Raw genomic sequence first — 18,628 nt, forward strand, 5'->3', positions numbered from 1 at the left:
CTGATCTCCCACAATGCTTTACTTAACTCAAGCAATTCCTTTTTGCTGGGCAATCCCTTAATGATGAAGTTGCTAATCTCCCATAATGCTGCGTCCTTGCCATACTCCAAATACCATTCTTCCTTCAACATAGATCCTATGTTGCTTCCAACAATAGTCACACTGAAATCTTCCCACTCATCTTTCGTCTCCCCTACAAGAGGTCATGGAGAACGACTTAGATAATGTGCCACTTTGTTTTTTTCCCCTGGTAAATATTCTACATCATATACGAAATCAAGTAACTTCAATGTCATCTTCGCTATTCTAGACTTGGCCTTAATGAACCCTTCTGATGTAAGTGTTTTTACCAATGGTTTATGATCCGTGCGTAGGATGAATCGTGACCCCGTATGTACTGTCTGAATTTCGGCATTGCCTAAATCGTAGCCAACATCTCCTATTCAATAACGGAGAATTTCTTCTCGGATGCAGACAAGGAGCGAGAAGGAAATGCTACTACTGCCTCCTCACCTGAATCATCTATTTGTGTGAGTGTTGCCCCCAGATCCTTCCCACTTGCCTCTGTGGTTAAAATACTATGAGCTGTAGCATCAAACCCTTTTAAAGGGAGCACAGAACTTAACTCTTGTTCAATTGCTTCAAAACTCTTTTGTAGTACCTTATTGCAAACGAATTCCTACTTGAATTTCAATAATTGTCTCAATGTGAATGCGTTTATTGCAAAATTCTGTACAAACTTGGAGTAAAACAACACTAGTCCTAGAAAGACCTACTTTCCTCTTTGGAACTGGGTGCAGGAGCATATTTGATTGCCACAATTACATCATTCGTAGGTACCATCACCCCCAACTTCACGGCCCAGATATGTGACAGATAGTACCCCAAACTTGAATTTCTTTAACTCAGCAGTCAACTCTCTCTTGGTAAGCCTTCCTAGAACGATTTTCAACCTCAGATCGTGTTCTTCTTTATCATGATACATCACCAAAATGTCGTCCTGGAAATATTTTACCCCCTTCATACCTCTGAACATTTTGTGCATGAATCGTTGGAGAACTTCCCCCTTCGCTGACCCAATTCAGGAAGGATCTCAAGACTTGGCTTTTCGACTGAACCCCAGCACCCAGACAGATCAACAGCCCCCTTCACCCTCCCCCAGCGCCTTGAGATACTCATGGGTGAGTAGCCACGCTATACAAACTGCTGATTGATTGATTGATAGATTTACTCTGAATGCAGACACGTGGTAGCACAGATCGAAATACAGGCCCTTATTCTCACATTATTAAATATATATATGGCGCTAACAGAGACAGCCCACAATTCTTCAATGACTTACACCAGATATACAGGAACGTTGATCAGAAAACAGCAATAGGTCAGTAGCGGCTGCTCTTGGCCAGTAGAGGTGAGGTAGGGCGAGGAGTGGTTAAACCCCCCATCCCCCCCCCCCGAAAAAATCACTTACTTGCCTCTCCTCCGTCCTCTCCTTCTGTGAACCGGAAGCACACAGGCTCCCAGACTCCCCTAGCCAATCCCGATGCTGCTGTCACTATCATGACAGCTGTGTCGTGATTAGTCGGAGCCATGGTTCGGCGCTCAAGCAGGGAGTGGGAGCCTGTGCATGCTCTCTACCCTGGCTGTGCAATACAGCTGGGTGGAGAACATGCTAAGTGCAGATGACTGTTTGGTCGGGCCAAGATAGTGGGGCAAACCGTCATGCGCACTTAAGTGCACTCACCACTCCTCCCCCTGCTGGCTGTGATGACAGCCAAACCCCTCCCCTCCACAAAACTGGCTTCAGCAGGGAAACATAAAATGATAATAATATTGTGTTATCATTTTACTTTTACTTTTTTGCACTGCTGAAAAGCAAGGGGCGACGCTCCTCCTCCTTAGTGGAAAAGCCGCCCCTGAATACTTGGAAAACAGCAATACGTGGAGAACACTGGATTAGGTTATCATTCTCCCTCACAGTTGGAATAACCATTATGAAAATGATTGTCGTCGGATTATTTTACTTTATCCATATCATCCTGATGATCCTCACCTCCACCTTTTATATTACATAAACAACATTAATGATTGAACTACCCTCTGCTGCTGAACAACCCAGAATAAGCTGGTCAGCCCTCACTTCCCCTTATCAACTTTAGGCATTTTTAGGCCTGGATTTGGAACTATGGGGCACATGCATTTAAACTGTAAATTGCAAATATCTAATTGCGAATTCCTGAGAATCGCAATTTTGGTAATCGCAATTTACAATGCATATATGTCAAAGAGTTTCAGATTGCGATTCATGGGGGGTCACAAATCACTCTACCTCTTCAATATTTATTTATTGAAAATTTTTATTAAATCAAACAAACATACAAAAGAAAAAAACAAAACTCACAAGGCAAAAGTACAGCGTTACATGATCATGAGTTCATGCGGGCAAAGCTCCAGAGTTAGATACATGTATTGCAATCAATTAGCGTGGGGTAAAAGGGGCGGACAAGGAAACAAGCAAAAACATTGCCGATAAAGGAAAGCTGGATGCCAATTAGGGGGACGTAGAAACATCAGGGTTTACATCCTGTGGGGGAGTGCATATATTCCCACGATTAGCGTTCCATTGGGACCAGATCCTACCCCATTTCCTAGGCCGGCCCCGGGAAAGGTACACAGTCTTTTCCCGGAACATGCACCAGTCCATGTTCTCCTTCCACTTGGAAATGGTGGGCGGTCTGTGAGATCCCCAAAGCTGAGCAATGTCTCTTTTTGCGACCATAATTCCAAGGGTCGCCCATGCGATCTGTGCGGTGCTGTAGTCATTGGGCTCCCAAACATTCAACAGACAACGCCTGGCCTCGGGCAGCAGCGACACACTTGTGACATCCTCCATCACAACATGTAATCGGGACCAAAACTCAACCACCTCCGGGCATTCCCACAATATGTGGAGGAAGGTGCCAGACATTCCACAGCCACGCTTACACAACCCATCCAAGGAAAAGCCCATTCGAACCAGACACGGCCCGGTAACATACACTCGATGGAGTATCTTAAGCTGGACGAACCTAAGGCGAGCAGGAATAGCGACTTCCTTGGGCGAGGACAAAGCAGATTGCCAGTCCTCGTCATCCAGTTCTAGTCCGTCAGCACTCCACGAGGCCCTGAGGCGCACAAGCAAGTCAGCTCTATTAATAATCAGTTTCTTGTAGATCAATGAAATCGTGCTGTCGGGCACATGGCCATCCAGAATACCGTCCTCCAGGGGGGAGGACTCAGGAATATCATCACCTGCAGCAAACACAGATAATAGAGCGTGACGGATCTGGGCATACCTGAAGAATTCCGTGTCACCAAGCTCGTACTCCACTTTCAACACGTCGAAGGACTTGACGGTACCTTTCGACCACAGATCACCCACCCTGCTTATACCAATCATATCCCATTTATCGAAGCCTTTCGTTCTCCAAAGATGTCCCAAACATTCAGAATCATACAAAGGGGTAGCCCGAGTAAGTCTGCCACACCAACCCAATGCCGCATTCGCATCCCGCCACACCCTCACAGCAATTTTGGTGGGACCAGTCAATGTTCCATGGAGTCCCCCGGAGTACAACGCTCTGTTAAAGGTCCCCCCTGGCAAAAGAAATTTATCCATGGAGAAAGCCGGGGTAGGGCCCGGTGCGTAGGTCGCATGATTAATCGCACTCAACTGAGATGCCCAGTAATAACGCCTGATGTCCGGGAGGGCAATACCGCCATCATACCACGGAAGCGTGAGTTTAGAAAGAGCGATACGGGCACGCCCATCCCAGACCAGTTGTCTCTGCAGGCTCTCCACTTCACGAAAATAGCCCGAGGCGATCGGATCAAAGGAGTTCTGAAGTGCGTATAAAAAACGAGGCAGCGACATCATTTTAAAAAGCGCCGCTCTACCGAGGGGCGATAACGGCAACCTACGCCAGCGCGCAACATCCAGTTTGAGCCGCTGAAGGGGGGGTAGCAAATTACGGTCATATCGCCTAGAAAGATCCAGGGAAACGTAGATCCCCAGGTACTTAAAACCGGTCTCAGTTACTTGAATCGGAAATCTACGAGGCAGTGGAGGGAGATCTCCCGCCAAAACGTAGACGCAGGATTTAGCCCAATTAATAATGAGACCCGAGTTCTTTCCGAAGGAGGTCAGAACATCAAAAAGTACATTGAGGGACTTCCGAGGGGAGGTGAGATAGAGAAGGATGTCATCCGCATATAGCGAGACTCGATCCTCAAATGCGGGAGACCAGCAGATACCCTACATAGAAGGCTCCCAACGGAGCCACTCCACCAGAGGTTTCAGAGCGAGAGCGAAAAGCAATGGAGACAGTGGACAGCCCTGCCGCTTACCACGCCCAAGCGTAAAAACGCAAGACACTTTCCCATTAACTACCACCTGAGCCAGGGGCATCTCGTAAAGAAGTTTCACCCAGGCAATGAATCCCGGCCCAAACCCGAACTTCGAGAGGGCCGCCCAAAGATAAGGCCACTCGATGGTGTCGAAGGCCATGGTAGCGTCAAGGGAAGCCAAAATGGCCGGTTCCGTGAGCGTCCCGGCTCTCGCGAGAACTCCATGGAGTCTGCGAAGATTCAGAGCAGTATTGCGGTGCGGGATAAAACCGGATTGATCTGGATGGATCAAGTCCCCGATCACAGTAATCAAGCGATTAGCCAATAATTTAGCCAGAATTTTAGGTTCGGCATTGAGCAAAGAAATGGGTCTGTACGAAGTACAACAATACCGCGGCTTACCCTCCTTATGGATAACTACGATGGTAGCAAGTCGTTGGTCCGAGGGGAGGGAACCAGACTCCAAAGCCTCAAGGAACATGTCCCTTAAGTAGGGCGCCATTTTGTCGGGTCGCAGCTTGTACAATTCAATGGGCAAACCATTGGGGCCCATCGCCTTACCGGAACGGAGGGAACGAATAGCCACAGCGACTTCGTCCACTGTGAGCGGAGCATCCATGAGGTCCCTGTCAGCGTCAGAAAGGCAAGGCAAAGCGATATCCCGCAGCAACAAACGAGAGTCCTCCTCATCCCTACCACAAACCGAGGTGTACACAGTACTAAAGTGGTCCGCGAAACACTGAACGATCCCAACTGGGTCAGTAACACACTCTCCATCAGGCCGTTCAATCACGGGAACAACACGATTCACTCTCTCTTTCTTGTCCAACCACGCAAGCAATTTACCCGCCTTGTCTCCCACATCATACAGCCTGCCCTGCTGCTCCCTATACATCATTCTCGCCGCATCAGTCACAAGAGCCCTGTAATCAGCTTGTTTCAAGGCAAGGGAATGCAACGCCTGTCTGAAGATTGTCCTCAAGTGCGGTTATCTCAGATTCCAATCGCACCACCTCCACATTCGCAGCCTTCTTAGCAGCGGCAATCAAGGACAGGGACTGCCCCCGTACAACTGTCTTGAAAGCCTCCCACAATGAAACAGCAGAAGAAACAGACCCAACATTTTCGTCAAAATATTGTTCAATAGCTTTCACAAGTTCAAAGCGGGTTTTAGGATTGCGGAAGTACCGGGGGTTGATAGGGGCGAGCCTACCCTCACTGCCCGCCCCGACCTCATAACGAAGCCACAAGGGGGAGTGATCGGAAATACCCCTAGGGAGCTGACGAAGCTCTCTAATGGAGGAGGATTGGACCGATGGCATTAAGAAGTAGTCCAATCTGGAAAGACTACCATGTGCCCCAGAGTGGAAAGTGTACTGTAGTTGTGTGGGGTGCAGTAATCTCCAGCCGTCTACCAGCCGAAGGTTTCAAGCAAATCACTCAGCCACATTTGAGCCCTAGGCAAATCCCTAGGAGGATGACGATCAGAGGTGCCGGAGACAACCAAATTAAAATGCCCACCCATGATCAGAAGGCCCTCAGGAAGTTCCAAAAGGACCCTGCCAAGATCAGCGTAGGTCAAGCAAGGTCTGTAGGCCCGGGGGGACATACACTGAGAGTATGGACAATGTCCTCCCCTCCCATCTACCAGTGAGCGCCGCATAGCGCCCCCTGTCATCAAGCCTTACTTCATCAACTTCGAAAGGGAGAGAGGACCGGATAAGAATACCGGCCCCCCTGGAACCAGAAGTAAACCCAGCGTGGGCCACCAGACGATATCCGCGCCTGTTCATAGCCTGACATGCATTACCTATTAGATGCAGGAGAACAATGTCGGGAGAATGAAGCCTAAGGAACCGCAACACAATCCCACGCTTAATTCTGTCACCCAAACCATTGACATTCCAGGATAGCAGTCTCAACTCGCCACCCTCCATCCCCGAGAAGTAGGCAGAGCAGCACCCACACAGGGCCCAATGAGCAGAGCAAAAGAAGGAAACAATACGATGCCTTGTGAATAAAAGGAAACACATACACATACCCCCGCCACCCCTAACTTGAAAATGTTACAACACCCCCCACCCTGCACCCCTGCGTACGACTCATAAGCCACCCCAACTTGCAGTGTGCCTGTCGCCCCATTATTTAACTAAGCTACGCAAAGAACCCAGGAGGAGGAAGAGTCCCCTGTTACCCCCCGCCACCCCCAGGCTAATCTAGGCGTAAAAAAGAAGACCAAAGTCCAGACTCAGCTGAAAAAGTGGAAAAGTTCAGACGCCAGGATCCACGGGGCAACCTTCACTCTGGCACGCCCCCGTCGGCGCCTCCGGGGTGCCCAGTACGTTCGTCTCTCCTAGGCAGGTAGTCAAGCCAGTCACTAACATTGTCCGGGCGATCAAAGAAAAATGTACGTTCTCCATATTCAATCCGAAGCCTGGTCGGGAACAACATGGCGCAATCGTCTCTTCACACCCTGAAATCCAAGTCTTTGTCTCTGAACAAGCGGTGAAAAGTCAGGATAAAAAGAAACAGAGGCATTTTCGAATTTCACTGGGCCCTTATCCCGAGAGGCCTGAAGAATAGCATCCCGATCCCTAAAGTGGAATAATCTGGCAATAATGGGCCTCTGTGGAGCAGCCGACTTCGCCTTACCGCCAGGGACTCGATGAGCGCGTTCAACAGCAAAGAATTTGCTAAGTCCGGCGGGAGCAAGATAATTCGTAACCAGATCCTCCACCAAAAGGTCAACCGCCAACATCTCGGGATTCTCCGGGACACCAATAAGACGTACGTTATTGCGACGGGCTCTGTTTTCGTAATCCTCGAGACGACGAGCCATCAGGTCGTGTGAGGAACGCAGATTACCAATCTCAGTCTGGGCCTCCAAGACATCCGTAGTGAGACTAGAAGTCTTCAAATCCAAAGACTTGACCCTCTCGTTGGTCTTCGCCAGATCCGCTCTAACCAGCGTGATGTCGACGGCCACCATGTCGATCTTAGAGGCAAGGGCCTCGTACTGCTGTCCCATAGAGGCCTGCATGTTGGTAATGGCGCCCATGACGTCCTGCAAGGATATTTCCGAAGGCGCTGAGTAGACAGTCTTAGGATCGTCTGAAGTGCGGCCAGAACCGCCTGGGGACCCCTTTATCTGCGAATAGTGGTCCATAATGTTCATCTGGGTTTGGCCCCCACGGAGAGGTGTTTTGATCTTGCGCCTCTCGGGAGCAGGTCTGGTGGCCATATTGGTGAAGGGACCCCGAAGGGGCCCTCGCGACCTGGTAAAAATGGCCGGTCGTGGAGTGGCCAGACAGACAACAAGAGCAAATCAGATGTGCATAGGCACCAAGAAAGTCGGTGGGTGGGCACTCAATAGGGCCAGCACTAAACAGCAGAGAGACCCCAGGCCAGCCGAAGGTGGATCAGGGCTGCGCTTCCGTCAATCCGAGCCGGGAGTAGAAAACCAAACCAAAAGTCAAGAGGGGGTCGACCAGAGGGAGACCCCCTCAGCCGTTGTTGTTCAACTACTCCCCGGCCTGCCAAGCAACTGAGACCCCGGTCGGCTTCGGGGTGGGCCGCAAAAAGTAGCAGCGATGTAAAAGTGGACCCCAGCGTCCGAATTCGATGGATAGGAAGATCAGCGAGGATGTGCGAACAAAAGCCTGTCCTTAAGATCAGGATGTAGTCAGGATATCCGTGAAGGGCGGCGCGGGTCCGGGGAGCTCTGTGCTCACGCGACCATCTTGGACGCCCGCGAAGCTCCTCCTCTACGTCTTCAATATTAATGAGGTAGATCGCAGTTTGCGACCCCCTAGTAATCACAAAAATCCAAGGGATGGTGGCCTGCTGAGGTCAGCAGACCACCATGTCTGTGATTGCTTTTAAATGATGCAATATTTTTTCGCAAAGCAGCCAGTTTTCCATAAAGGAAAACGAGATACTTTACAAAAAGTAAAATGATTATTTTTTATCTCAATTTTTTAAGACCAGATAGTGGTCCTTGGGACCACTGCCTGCTCTTAAAAATGCTTTTACCACCATTCACAAAGGGGAATGGGTCCCTTGGGAATGGGTTACCACTTACTTGAAGTAGGTGATAATATGCAAATGTTTTGCCACCGTATTCACAGTCACAAAACATTCATGCATACTGTTAGGATTCGGTATTTGGAAGGGACGCCCTAAACACACCCCTTTCAAATAGCGAATCGCAAACCCATTTTGCGATTCGGTAACAGGTTACCGAATCGCGAATTGGGGTTTGCTGCATCTGAAAAGCATTTATTGCGTTCACAATCGGCCCTTTTGCGAAGGCAAAAATGCTTGATGCATGTGCCCCTATATTTCTACAGGGTGCATGCACTATTTCCCTACCTCTGGATGCATTGCCATCCTCACATGCCACAGCAAGTTGTGGAGAGAGAAGCGGTTGCACGTGTTACCTTTATTACTTCCATGTTTCATCACACAAATAGACAAAGCGAAGATTTAGATCCATACAACAGATGTCACAGAGACAGTGCAGATCGAATTTATTCGCCTAGAAGAGTCCGGGAATACTAGAAAACTGGAAAGAAGTATTTACTGAAATAGAGAAACTGATTGGAAATCGTGTGTCCCTATCTCCATTTTTAGGTCGAGTCTAGGCAGCGCGCATACGCTGTCTGCAAGACCTGTAGTATTGAGTAAAAGAAGGTAGCTCCCGCCTGCTGCTCCCCATTTGTTAAGTTCAGTGTCGATCTTCTTTGCTGCCCCTTAATTGGTTTAGGCAGCGAACGTCACTTTCGATTTCTTCTCAGTGCAGCACCGACCAACTACAGTTTTGTTACGCTTACACAGCGTAATTGTTATTTGGGGAACTCTTTTTTGCTTCATGCTTGCCAACTTAAGCCTCCATAGGCTGCAGCAGCAATGCCCCGTCAGTCGCCTGGCCTGCCTTCTCAGTCTGCCACGGAGCACGGCGTCCATGCCACCCCCCGCAGCACAGTTTTCAATGGTCTCCAACCCCCAAAAGGATGCTTGATAACTTTCAAATGCTCTGATCAGCTGATGTCCAAGAGTCCGCAGACACTTTCTGTTTCCTTCCAGTGGTGTGCAGCACTCGCAGGAGGTGGAGGGGAGGCAATAGTGGGACGAACACTCAGCAGGCAGGCGCAATGCACACAAACCTCTGCACAACAGGCCCCATGGCAAATACAGCAGGTATGTCCGCAGCAGCTTCACTCAGCTTACAGTGACTATAAAAAGTGGTGTTGTGTAAAAAATGAACTGCCAAGTTTTCCCTTTCTAAATAGTTGCATCTTAAATTTCTATTAGACTCCGTTTTCAGTGAATCGGTTGAATTGTTTCTTTTTGCTTGGCACCTGTGACGCAGAGAATGTGTATCTCTCTATCTTTCAGGCAGCATCTCCTTAGCTTGCTGTTACTCTTGGCGCTTGTTTAACAGTTAGGGGAAGGGAGCTCTACTTGTGGTTCTGATTATGGCTGCGCTATTTAGTTACTGTATTATTTACATTCTGTGTTACTGTCCATAGTCTTGTGTACCCGCACATACTTATATATCTCTGCACTTGCTTTTGTGACTGTATACACACTTATGCTTCTCATGTTGATCTGCACACACCCTTTTGTTTATGTACACGCACACATCCACATTCTCGCTGGGATGGTAGAGGACAAGTTTGTTTTTATACACCATTATTTCCCCACACACTTGTGCTACAGTGCTTACAGTAATGTGCACAGATGTGTGATATTTATTTTCACTCAAACTCAAGCACATACACTGCTCCCCGCCACCACCCGTGTTTCTGTTTTCTTGTGCACCTTATTTTTTTTTCTGTAACCATGCTTGGGTTGTTATGTACACAAATGTTTTGGGCTATTTTTTGGCTGTTGGTCAGCCTGTTTTACGGACTGCTGGGGTCAGTTTTTTTCTGAGGATTTCCCTGAGAGTAAAACAAACATTGTCCACAGCAATCACATATCCATGCAGTTTGTCATACACTGCAAAACATTTGTACAGAGTTTCTATACAAGTTCAAAACTGCCCCAATCGAAAACATGGGCCATTTTTTAGGTATTTAATTCACTAACTGGCTCCTTTCTTATTATGGCGCAGAGGCATATTATTCTCTGTCCCAGCTCAACCCTGGTGCACACACTTGTGTATCACCGTGCTACGTAGAGAAAAAAAAACTCTAGGTGCAGGCGAAAAGCAAACACATCCTGACGCAGAGGGAGCAACCCACACAGAAATCCACCCAGGTGACAATTTAGCTTTTTCAAAGAAGGGTAAAAGGGCAGTTTTTGAGCTTTGTGACCTGGTGCTGACTTCGCTTTGATAAGTCAATAGGCAGTCCTGAGAAGTCAGGCCAGCATGGAACCTCCTGCTTTTCCAGTAAATCAGATCACCTCAGTGCCTGGATACCCTTCACTGCGCTCTGTGCCACTACACCACTATACTCTGTGCCACTGCACCACTGTACTCTGTGCCGATGCATTCTGTGCCACTGCACTCTCTCCACTGTAGTCAACTCTATGCCTACTCGGCATCAGCCCACTCTATGCCACTTTAATTTATTCTGCATCACTGCACGCCACCCCACTGCATTCTACACCTCCTCTCTACTCTGCACCTCTCCTCTCTACCCTGCACCACTCCTCTCTACCCTGCACCACTCCACAACATCATTCCACACAATTAAGCCCATAACACAAAATCTCACTCTACATATTTTCATAACAGTTAATGCCATTTAATTACTTTCCACATAATTCCACAGCAGACTATGCCACATGTTTCCACTTCACAACTCTATACCACACAACTCCACAACAAACAATTCCAAAATAACCCATCTCTACATCGCACTTCCAACAACCCTGTCAACTGTCCCCACACCCTCACTGCCCCTCTCATCTCTCCCTCACACTACCACTACTCTCTCTTCCACTGTTACCCTCTCATCGCTCCCTCACACTCCGTGTCTCCTCTCTATACTGCCTGCTCTCACATACTATCTTCCAGCACTGTGCACTGGTCCCCCTCTTGCCTCCAAACCCCCTGCCCAGGTTTCCTTCCCACTCATACCTCTCTCTCTTTCTCTCACACACCTCACAATCTCTTCCCACCTCTCTCATGTGGCTCATTTCAGATCTTTGAGCACAGTTTCTTTCCAGTGCCTTTTCAAGATTTATATCCCGCAAATATAGGCTTGTCACCCATTCTTTCTCTCTTTCTCACAAACTATTTCTGCTCCTCGATCTGGAGTTCATTCACTGTTTCGTACACAAACTACCTATCCTTTTTTCTCTTCCTTTTGTATATATTCTGTGTAGGTCTCATCCCTATCTATTCACATTGCCACATAATTCCTCTACAAAAATATGCCACACAATATCAACCCACACAATTCTGCAACTAACAAATCCAATTCAAACCACATAATTCCACTCCACATCACATACATCCACTCCACTCCAAACAAAAATACATGCATAAAATACATTGTCATTTACAAAGCCAGTAGCTCTAACGTTCGCAAATGCGAGACCTATTGCATTGCAAATGCTTGTTTGCATTTCTGGACCACATTAAGGAGGCCATCTCCCCTGGTGAGATGTACTGCATTGACACTCGTTATGGCCAGCTGTCGAGTGGTGATGAGATAGGCCAAGGATCCTCTTTCAAATATACAAGACCTAGGATTTCACAATGAAGCCACAGAAATCTACTTAGCACTTCTCCCACCATCGACCTGGTCCTGAGATATCTTAGCAGTATCTTAACAGCTCAAGTGAATAATGAAGAAAGACTAAGGGGCATATTATCAAGGGCCATCTCGACGCTTTTTTGGCGATAATATTATCTCCCTATCAACAACGCGGAGCTAACATGCATTAACGCATGTTAGCTGTCGCTTTTGTAACGCCATGCATCTTAGCGATATACATCGATAATGAGATGCAAAGAAAGCGTTCTTGACCATTACTCCATGTAAATAATCGCTAACAAGGCTTTGCGATATTTACAAGCAAGGAGCAGATCCGCGAAGCGATTAAAAAAGCAGCGCTAACCACGGTTTTCGCCAGAATCTAACGCCTGGTAAAATCCTGACTAAGCTATCTGTAATCTGGGAGGTGGATTTACAGGTTAAGTCCACAATCCCATATTATCAAGCATTCTCTTAATGCTGTGAAATCATCGCTTGATTTCACACGCTATTGCCGATTATCGCCGTCTATCGCTGGTTTTCACATCGCCGTGTCAGCGGCGTATTAGCAACGCTTTGCTAAATGGCGATGTGAAAACCAGCGATAGACGGCAATAAACGGCGATAATGCTAAACACGATAAGGGTGATTTGCAATGTTTATCGCATTACCTTGATGATATGCCCCTAAGTGTTGAACTTGTGTTAACTTGTGAAGATAGACTGTGTAATGTGTGAGTTCTGATTGCTTGTTAACTGTCGAGGGATATTGTTTAACAGCCCCATAACATGTTTTGTTTTTGTTGCACATAAAGTACTGAGCGAAGAGGTGATATGAAACAACTAAATATATGACGATTTTTAAAACAAATGTTGCCTGGCAGATATCTCCCGTCCAGTGGGTAAAAACGTGGCACTCAATAGGAATCTCACTGGCCTCACTGAGGCTAAATTTGATGTGACTAGTAGCTATTTTGTGAAGAGATGTCAGTTTCTGGGTTTGTTAGATTTCCTGAAGGGCATAAAGCAAGGATAATGTGCACAAGTCCAGACTTCAGAACAAGACATTTAAATTTCACCCCCAGTGATGGTGTGTTCTCCAAGACAACCATACTCTAGCTCTCCATTTTCAGCAATACTTTGCGCTCACTATTTGTACAATGCAGAGAAGTGGATGCTTCTGGTAAAAGGTCAAAAGTACCCATAGGTGCATAGGGAGAGAGCATACGGACAGTATGCACGGGGCTAAAATGAGTGCAGGAACCTGTTACCTAGGTAGCAAAACACTATTTAAAGACTACATTGGATGATGGAATGGAGATCCATTCTGCTTTTCTGAAGAAAAAAATTGTTAATTTATTAGCTTATTTTGGTTTGAGGGGGAAAGGGTGAGTTAACATGTCCTTCTCTTTTTCCAGTGGTGTGTCGCTTCCCTTTGGGAATGTCTGGTGGTCACATTCCCGATGAGGATATCACAGCTTCCAGCCAGTGGTCTGAATCAACAGCAGCCAAATATGGAAGGTGAGCCCACATTAAGATCAGATGCTAGTTCTGTTCATGGCGCATTAGCTGTAGAACAGATGCTGTTTCATATATGAATAGAATGTGCTATGTACGCCAGTGCTTAATTTGTAACAAAACATAAGTACCAGTGTTCTCGTCAGGAGGCCACTGCAGGGTGTACCACACATTGCCCCTGTCATGCTGCCAACTCCATTTCTATTTCAGCCCCCCAAACCTATAAGAATGGCTTGAGCGGCAGGTGATAGCTATTTTTAATGCATATTGAATGACTAGTTACCTGTTGTTGTAGTCATCTTCAAATTAGTCAGACAGCGCCATCATGTGGCAGATGTCACAAGCGCTGGGGTTGAGAATTAAGTGCCGGTGCCGAGCACCGGAAATCACCGGCTCAAATTAGGCACTGTATGTACTTATGATTGTGTAGAGGACTGTATTTTTTTCTTTAGTAGCTTTGTTTCTGACATTAAAGCAGTAACCAGAAATATGGTTGTTTTCAGTTTAAAAAGCTTTATTAGATCAAATATACTAAGTAAAACATCAGTACAAAGTAAAATTCACAATGCAATGAGAAAAGGGAAACAAAAAGGTATAAAAGGATGAAGAAACCTGATAAATACAATATAAGTGTGAATTGCAAAATATAAGTAATCCCCAAGAAAAAGGTAAAACATAATGTATATACTAAGAGAAAGTGCTTTTTTAAAGTTTTATCAGTAAGAAAGAAAAGAGAGAAGGAAAGAAAGAAAGAGAAAGGAAGGGAGAGAGAGAAAAAGGGAGAAAGCATAGAGAACCGAAGAAGAAAGAGAAAATAACATATTAAAAACAATAAGGCATATTATGTTACACATCTCGAAAGAAATTCAGTTAAAGGTAACCATAACAAATCTCTTTTTATCAAAAGAGAGGTAGTCATTGCATGGGCACGATCAAGTCTATGGTGATGGCATAACAGGTTCCACCATGCAGTATAGGAGATTTTAGAAGTGTCTTTCCAATTTGTAGTAATAATCTGCAAAGAAGTAGCTATAAACAAGTCTATAAATTTACGAACAATATTAGAAACATTCCATATATGGGAAGAACCACCCAAAAAGATATGAACAATATCAAAAGTGTTATTGGAACCCAAAATTTCGTTCCACTTGCACCATATGTTTTTCCATAGGGAGATAACCAGGGGGCATTGAAAAAACATATGAAAGATGCTACTGTCAGGGTGAGAACAAGACCAGCATTGACTAGAGTCTGAGGCTTTAAACTTGAAAAGGTCAGAAGGGGTAAGAAAAAGTCGATTATAAAAGAAATACAGAGTCTGAGTAGTGCTAGCTGAACAGGATACAGAGTGAATTCCAGACCAGATGTAATCCCAAACAGGAAAAGAAAATTCTCTTGCTAACTCCTTCTCCCAAGCAAGTTCGGTTTTGGATTTTGAATGATCAGGGATAGAGCGGGAGAGGATCTTATAGATAGTAGCAGCTTTGTGCGGGGTGGTAAAATCTAAAAGAATAGAGGTAAATGGAATGTCATCCGAGAGGGAGTTGTGGTGTGAGATAAGAGAAGAGAAAGCTAGCTTAAAATCTGGGAACTGGGAAGAATACTTATTAGATAAATGAAAAGACGAACAAATATCCGAGAAGTCCATTAAAGAACCATGGGATAAAAGCTTATCAGCAAGTATAATACCTTTATCGATCCATTCCTTCCAAAAGAGAGCTTTATTATTAATTTTAAGGGAATTATTATGCCATACGGTGTACGGGAATGCAAATGAGCCTGGGAAAAAGAGGAGCGAAACAGTGAGAGGGAAAGCGCCCTGGAGAGTTTGAAAGTGGGTGAAAGGAAGCGTTTAGGGGGTTGAGATAAATGAGTGGCAGCGAGAAAGGGGAAGGGCGAGAGTTGTGCCAACTCCAAGGCACTCCATGCAGTAGTAGGAAGAGAGGATGAATCAGAAAGAAATGGCCAAATTTGTTTCAAAGTGAAGGAAGAATGAAAACGAACAATGTTCGGAAAGTTTACCCCTCCCAAGTGCTTTGGAAGCTGAAGGCGAGAAAGAGATATCCTGGATTTGCGGTTATTCCATAGGAAACGAACAAGGATACGATTAATTTGTGTAAAAAAGTAAGCGGGAAGAGAAATGGGTAACATAGAGAGGTAGAAATTAACAATGGGGAGAAGCATCATCTTAATAGTAGACAATCTACCCCACCAGGATAAAAATAATGGAGACCAACGTTCTATAAAAGCAGAGAGCTTGGAAAGAATATCTTTGTGATTAAGTTTAATAGTATCGTTGATTGAGTTAGCATACAAAACACACAAGCATTTGATACTAATAGGATTCCATTCAAAGCCCGAGTCCTGAAACATATGTGGAAGACAGTGCTTATTTAGGGGTAAAACTTCGGATTTATCGATATTTAGCTTGTAACCAGAGACAGAGGAATAGTCTTTGAGTAAGGAAAAAAGGGCAGGCAGGGAAGTTGAAGGGTTAGAAATATAAAGTAAAATATCATCGGCGTATGCTGTGAACTTAATATCTAACGATTTATAAACAAAACCGGAGTAAGAAGTGGAGCACCGGATTTTTTCAAGGAAAGGTTCTAATGCTAAAATAAAAAGGAGGGGAGACAGAGGGCAGCCCTGTCTAGTGCCCCTATGCAAGGGGAAGTAAGAAGACTGGGCGCCATTAACCCAAATAGAAGTGGAAGGGGCTGAATAGAGCAATTGAATTAGATTAATGAAATGAAGACTGAAACCGTGCCATCGTAGGGCCCCAAACATAAAGTCCCAATGAACCCTATCAAAAGCTTTCTCAGCATCAAGGGTGATGGCCGCAAGAGGGTCATTCATCTTAGAAGCAAGATGAATAATATTGAGAAGTGCTCTAGAATTATCCGTAATAGACCTACCTTTGACGAAACCGAATTGATAGATATTAATAAGGTCTGGAACAACAGTATTTAATTTTTGCATATATTTTACAATCTGTATTAATTAAAGAAATGGGTCGATAATTTTTGCAGAGCGAGGGATCTTTGTCTTTTTTGGGGAGTAAACATAACATGGCTTGAGTAAAAGAGCCTTTGGATTCTCCCATGGCGAGAAAAGAAGCTATCAAGGAGGAGAGGTGAGGTATGAGATGTTTTTTAAATTGAAAATAAAAACGAACAGTAAAGCCATCGGGGCCAGGAGACTTATCCTTGGGGAAAAGAGTTATTGCTTGTAAAATCTCTTTTTGAGAGATGGGGGCATCCAGTGAGGAGAAATCAAGATCTGTGGAAGAAGATTTAGGTGTATTAAGAAAGAAAGAATCTATTTGAGATCGGGATGGAGTCAATTCAGGGGTATATAAAGAGGAGTAGTATTGAACAAAACAAGAAAGAATCTTATCATCTGTACTATGACGAATACCATGCGAATCCGTAATAACAGCTATGCTAGATTTTTGTTTCTTGATTTTTAAATAATTAGCAAGAGATCTACCAGCTTTGTTGCGCCCACCATACATTTTAGAATTGAGTTTTAAAAGGTGATTACAGGCCGCTTCACAAGAAAAATTATTAAACTGGAGTTTAGCTTTAATAAGAGAAGCAAGGGATTCTGGGGAATTAGATGTATAAAAAAGATGCTCTTTGATCTGTTTAAGAATAGTAGAGGACTTGCATAGGGCTTGCTTTTTTTTGCGGGAGAAGCTTTAAAAGCGTCCCAAAGAAAATGAAACTGGGAAAAGGAGTTAAGATTGTTGTGAAAGAATTCGTCCATAAATAGAGTAAATTGATCAATAAATTGAAAATCCAGAAGGAGAGAATTGTTCAAACGCCAGCAACGAGAACTAGGGGTGTGAAAAGGCAGATCAATATCAAGAATGATAGGGGCATGATCGGAAATAAGAATTGAACCAATTTCAATATTTGTCATGAATTGAAAATGTTGAGTAAGGAAAATATAATCAATCCGGGAGTGTGATGCATGAACAGGGGGAAAAAAAGAAAATTCAAGGGTATCAGGGTGAGACAACATCCAGGAGTCAATTAATCCTCTAGAAGAAAGGTCTATACCATTAGGACCGTAAACATTGCAGAAAGATAAAGCAGACTTATTAACTATAACATCTAAGTACAGACATCTACCATTGGAATCCGAGATCTCATTGGTAAGCTGAACAGATAGTGACTTGTGGAACAAAATCACAACACCATTCTCATTATTAGCTGAAGGCGAACAGAATATTTCTCCCACCCACTGCTTACGTATAGAGGAGAGGTCTTTCTGGGAAAGGTGCATTTCCTGCAACAAAGCAACCTGACATTTTAATCTTGCTAAGTGAGATAAAACTCTTTGCTTTTTCACCGGGTTGCGGAGACCCTTAACATTCCAAGATATTACTCGAAGACCATTCATTTAAAGATTAGAGGGAAAAGTAAGCATGAAATAGAGAAAAATGAGGAAGGAAAGATATACTAAACCCGGATATGAGAAGCTTAGGAGAGGAAGGAGAAACAATTGCAGAAAGAGAAACAATCTTGAAGAAATGGACTATACAACTACCACAATAAAGAGAGAGAGAGTAGGTGAGAAGTAAAGAAAATAGAAAGGAGGAAGCAAAGTCTAAAATTGAAAGCAAAGGGAAAATGGAAAGAGGAAGGCAGAAGTAGGTAACGAATGCCATAAGGAAAAAGCCTAAAGAAATGAAATACAACATGACCACAATAATTAAAAAAAGAGAATAGGAAATATGAAGAAAATTAAGGGAGTAAAGGAGAAGTCGAATGTGAAGAACCAAGAAAAGTGGAAAGAAGAGAGCAGAAGTACATGGAAAATGCCCTAAGGAGAAAAAAAGAAAGGGGAGAGAATAGAGAGATGAAGAAAGGAGTGGGAGATAAGAACTCCCTTGAGGTAAAGTAAAGAAAGAAGGATGGCAAAAAACCAAAAGGCTTCAGCCATGCAAAACGAGAGCAGAAAAGACAATAATGTGAGAGCGGGAGCAGCAAGAAGAGACGACCGCAC

General features: G+C 44.9%; 1 protein-coding gene across 2 annotated transcripts in view; it reads left to right on the plus strand.

The window, feature by feature from the left end:
* The window catches only part of DDR2 (discoidin domain receptor tyrosine kinase 2), a 795,992-nt gene that overhangs the window by 271,702 nt on the left and 505,662 nt on the right, over positions 1-18,628 (plus strand). For both annotated transcript variants that reach the window (XM_078687193.1, XM_078687208.1), the window contains exon 3: positions 13,516-13,618. In XM_078687193.1, coding sequence (XP_078543319.1) covers positions 13,516-13,618 — 103 coding nt within the window. The remainder of the gene's footprint in view (positions 1-13,515; positions 13,619-18,628) is intronic.

This window comes from Lissotriton helveticus, chromosome 1_1, assembly GCF_964261635.1.
Source record: "Lissotriton helveticus chromosome 1_1, aLisHel1.1, whole genome shotgun sequence".
NCBI lineage: Eukaryota > Metazoa > Chordata > Amphibia > Caudata > Salamandridae > Lissotriton > Lissotriton helveticus.